At 39.2% G+C, this 4,267-nt stretch overlaps 1 protein-coding gene across 2 annotated transcripts; it reads right to left on the bottom strand.

Moving 5' to 3' along the window:
* Window positions 1-254: 254 nt before the first annotated feature.
* On the bottom strand, window positions 255-3,084 carry LOC127813481 (protein NUCLEAR FUSION DEFECTIVE 4-like). 2 transcript variants are annotated; one of them, XM_052354450.1, is made up of 3 exons: window positions 2,657-3,084; window positions 916-1,832; window positions 255-809 (listed from the first exon to the last, which is right to left on the bottom strand). In XM_052354450.1, exons 1-3 carry the CDS (start codon window positions 2,963-2,965, stop codon window positions 335-337), a joined length of 1,701 nt encoding a protein of 566 aa, XP_052210410.1. In that variant the 5' UTR covers window positions 2,966-3,084; the 3' UTR covers window positions 255-334. The 2 variants fall into 2 exon arrangements, with proteins under 2 accessions (XP_052210410.1, XP_052210412.1); XM_052354452.1 differs by lacking the exon at window positions 2,657-3,084 and adding an exon at window positions 1,925-2,650.
* Between the last annotated feature and the right edge of the window lie 1,183 nt (window positions 3,085-4,267).

Genomic DNA, 4,267 nt, shown 5'->3' with positions numbered 1-4,267 from the left:
TTTATCAAATTGTTTGTTAATTTTTTTTAAATATATTAAAAAATACATACGTTATTTTTTTTATATATAAAGTTCATAATATATTTATTTTAAAGAAAAAAAGATAATTATGTCTAAAAAATTAGATAAGAAATTATGTGACTTGTTTTTTAAGAGTAGTCAAATAAATTTAACAAATATAGTAAAAATAATAAAAATTTATTTTTTTTAATTTATATTTTAATTGATAAACACTAGAACAAAATATAAAAAAATAAAAAACTATAAAACTGGAAGCTCCATTAAATAAGCTGTACAATATGATTCACGTATTCGAGCACTCATTTGTAGGGCTCTAATTAAACGAAGATAGCGTTGATCTCCGATCCTTCTCAAACCGGTCATACACCGGCCGAGTTCTCAAGAACAGCAACGTGCTCGCGGCCAGGCCCACCACAGAGATGCATCCCCAGCACAGAAACGTCAAGAAATAGCATCTTTCCCCGATGCACACCGTTTCGGTCGACGCCCAGTTTCTGACGCCTGAGATGTTGGCATCGTAAACAATGGCGGCGAGCAGGCCGTAGAGCAGCGATCCCATCGGGATGTTGGTGATGAGGATGTTGTGGTTGACGCCGACGCTGTTGGGGCCGAACAGCTCCGACGTCACCGAAACGGCCGCCGCAAATATGAAACCGGAGCTCAGGCCCACCAATGCCGTGCCTAGATGCAGCACTGCCGCACTGCCGAACGCAGCCAGCAAGAAGAAAGCGATTGTTGTCGGCAGCAACGCAATGGTCAACCACCCCGTTCTCGCAAAATAAACCTTCCTGCATCCAAATATGGCGCCCGCATTTAAAGATTTCTGTTCTATTAATGATAAGAGGGGCAAATTACGGTCGGTTCTAAGCAATTAATTAAGATGGGATTACTTACACGCGCAGGAAGTCCGGGCCGGCGGATAGCAGCCGGCCGAAGAAGGAGAAGGACGAATACAATGTGATTAGAGTCGAAGTCTTCGAGCCTTGTCCAAGCGATTGAGCAATCTGCCCCAGATTGTTGCTGTAAACCAATCCGATTGTGCCTCCACAGAAATACGCAACATAATAGAGCCAAAAATCCACCCTTCGAACCAGCTTCTCAGCACTATGCTCTTCTCCGAGCATCACCAATCTATCTTTCGCCATTATAGTCTCGCAGCAGCCACTGTAATTAGACCCAGTATCCTGCCTGGTTATGGAGTTGTCAGAATCTATGAGTCGATTCACTTCGTCGGCCAAACTACTCTGCCTGCTGATGAGCGCCTTGTGGAGCTCAAGGTCTTCGACGTCGACGAGAAGGAAGCCGGAGCCTTCGAGCCGGAAGCTGGAGTGGGTCTGGAGAAAGAACCACTCCCGGGCGTAGAGAACCCCGGGGATGCCCAAGGGGAGGACGAGGAGGAAGACAGCGCCGGCGAAGAGGAGGCGGGCACAGGCCTTGTCAGAGGAGCTGAGGAGGACGAGGTAGACGCCGGTGGCGATGGCGATGAGGTTGAGGATGAGGAAGATGACGGAGTCCCGGCGGATGGCGGGCAGGGGGAGGGGCTCCACCGGCGGTTGCCGGATAATGGGGACCAAGGCGGCGAAGGAGGTGATGAGGGGGACGACGGCGTTGAGAAGGAGGTAGAGGGGTTGGGAAGATGGGTCGATCGCGTTGGCGGCCAGGGCGTAGAGGGCGGCGCTGACGCCATTGAAGCTCACCGTAAGGGAGATTGCCAGTGGCCGATTGGACGGAAAATTTCGATTGCAGAGGATGAAGCAGACTGTGTTGAACCAGCAGATGCTGCATCCAGCTAGCAAGCACAGGAGAAATACCTGTCAAAATAATTGACGATGGTCATAAGATTGAATTGAATTCAATTTCGATAAACTCAACTCAATGGACGACACATGTAATAGTTATATACCCAATCCAATTTCAAACCTATAGTTATATACACCACTTCGGGCCGAATAGCATTATCCATAGTTATATACTCAACTCAACTCAATTTCAAACCTATAATTTCTCAGGACCTAAACTCCGATATCTGATTATTTAGAATGCGGAGAGTTACGAGCACTGTAGAGATCTTAATGATACGTGAGATCGAGCATACTGGGATTTCGGGATTGGAAGTACTGTTCTTGGATTCTAGAGAAAATGACAGCATTGCCAGCAAGAGGATGCACTCGGTTTGGTACAAAGATGAAAATGTGCAACCTTTTCTTGGTAAATTAATTAATTCTGGACTGTTAGTTTGAAACAGAGGGAACAGCAAATCACAAGCGTGGACCGATGAGATCTAATTAGGGATTCTGAGTTGGAAAGACCCCGGAAGTTTCCTGGAGACCAAGTGCTCTTTGGTCTTTACCCATTTCAAATACAACTCTTGTCTTTTTAGGGCCACAGGTAACCGTACCTCAGAGACCTCAGCTTTGGAAAGTGAAGGAGAAACACCATCCGGCCATGCCCGTATTTAAGTTCACAGAGCTACCACTTCATCCAAATTAAGTTCATCGAAAAGAAAATGACAACTCAGCCACTCAAGCTTGTGAGTAGCCCATCTTAAAATAATACAATTATTGTGAATGTATATTCAAAGTATACGCCACAATCCCATAGCCAGAATCTTTGAACTGTGTGTAAATTTTTTTACCAGGAAGTAGGGCAAGACGAGGACTTCCCTTATGACAAGCCACTGGACGCCATAGCCGAAGAGACCCATGAAGGCGGCGAGGAACATGACGGACCACAAGGGAAGATAGATGGAGGCGAGGCCGGAGGACCAGCCCAAGACCTTGCCGAGGTCGGAGGCGACGGCGAGGTAGTTGAGCTGCACCTGGGAGACGCCGAGCACCGCCTTCAGCCGCGACGAGTAGGCAGAGAAGTCGAAGTTAGTGCCGGTGAAGGCCTGGATCCATATGGTGGCCACCAGGATCATCCACTTCCGGGACTGCCCCGCCATGGTGGCGGCCTGAGATGACGGTGGTTTCCGGCGAAAATTGATTCTTTGGATATACGGAGCTAGAGAGAAGCTGTGTATATGAGGGTCTCTACGTGGCCTCTTTTATAAGCAGTCCCACAGTTTTCAGATCCCAAGGTCTCTGGACGTTACTTTGATATTCCTAAACGTTGCTATTTGATTGCTATTTGACTTAGTTAAGTTTGTTAAAATAATTGACATAAAATTGTATTAAAATAAGATTAAAGTATTTTTTAAATTAAGATATAAAATAATTTAGATAAAAATAAAAATATTTTAAAATTTTTATAAAATTATTTGTTATTTTTTTTTAAAATGCATTGGAGACATATATATATTTTTTATCTGTGAGGTCTAAATAAATTTACCTGAAAGAGAAGAGATAACTTTATCTAAAAAATTTTAAATAATAAGTCATATGACTTATTTTTTAAGGATTATTAAATAAATTTGATAAACATAATGAAAAATACTTTTGTTTGAAATACTTTTTATATTTTATTTTTTTTTAACTTATATCTTAGTTAACAAGCACTATCATTGATAGTATATCTCTTAAATTTGGAGTTTTTGATCTAAACACCTCATAAACTTCAACCTTTAGGTTGAATACCTCTTGAACTTTTTTTTTTTTTTTTTTGAATTAGTCTTTTCAAAAAAATTTAGAAACTGAGTTGATAAAATATAAGGTGGTGTTCTCTTCGTGTTTAAGTTTTGAGTTTTGAATTTATTTTTAATTTCATGTTTTGAATGTTTATTTTGGGATTAATGAAAACGCGTTCTTTTTTTTCATTCTGATAAAATATTTCTCAAAATTGAAAATTGAAAAACGCATTCATTTTGAGATTTTGAGAAAATTTATTTTATAATATTTTATTCAATAAATTTGATTCAAAGTAAATTATAAATATTTATTAATAAATTATAAGTTTAATTTAAAGAATTTAAAATATAATACCAAAAATAATTGATGATTTAATCATATATAATAATGTATTAAAATTATAAAGTATTTTTAAAGTCATTTTTAATTTGACTTAATTAATGATTTTATAATAAAATTATTTTTACTTACAAATTAAAATTTGACATTAATTTTGAAATTTAAATTATCCACAACATAATATTAAAAAAAATTATAAATCATAAAATAGCAAAAGAAAAAATTTATCCAAAATTTTAAAAATATCATTGAAAAAAAAAATTAATAACAAAAACCATAATACATATTTTGGGCATGGAGGCAGAAGAAATGGTAGGAAAGAAATGGAAGAAACGAGAAAA

The sequence above is a fragment of the Diospyros lotus genome, chromosome 11, assembly GCF_014633365.1.
Source record: "Diospyros lotus cultivar Yz01 chromosome 11, ASM1463336v1, whole genome shotgun sequence".
Classification (NCBI taxonomy): domain Eukaryota; kingdom Viridiplantae; phylum Streptophyta; class Magnoliopsida; order Ericales; family Ebenaceae; genus Diospyros; species Diospyros lotus.
This window is presented reverse-complemented; position numbering and strand designations above follow the sequence as displayed.

Bases quoted from the DNA above. Each gene is read 5' to 3' on its own strand.
- LOC127813481 (XM_052354450.1), bottom strand. From the start codon at position 2,965: ATGGCGGGGCAGTCCCGGAAGTGGATGATCCTGGTGGCCACCATATGG. The intron at 1,833-2,656 runs GTAAAAAAATTT...TTATTTTGACAG, and splicing joins TCGTCTTGCCCTACTTCCTG to GTATTTCTCCTGTGCTTGCT. The intron at 810-915 runs GTAAGTAATCCC...ATTTGGATGCAG, and splicing joins GGCCCGGACTTCCTGCGCGT to GAAGGTTTATTTTGCGAGAA.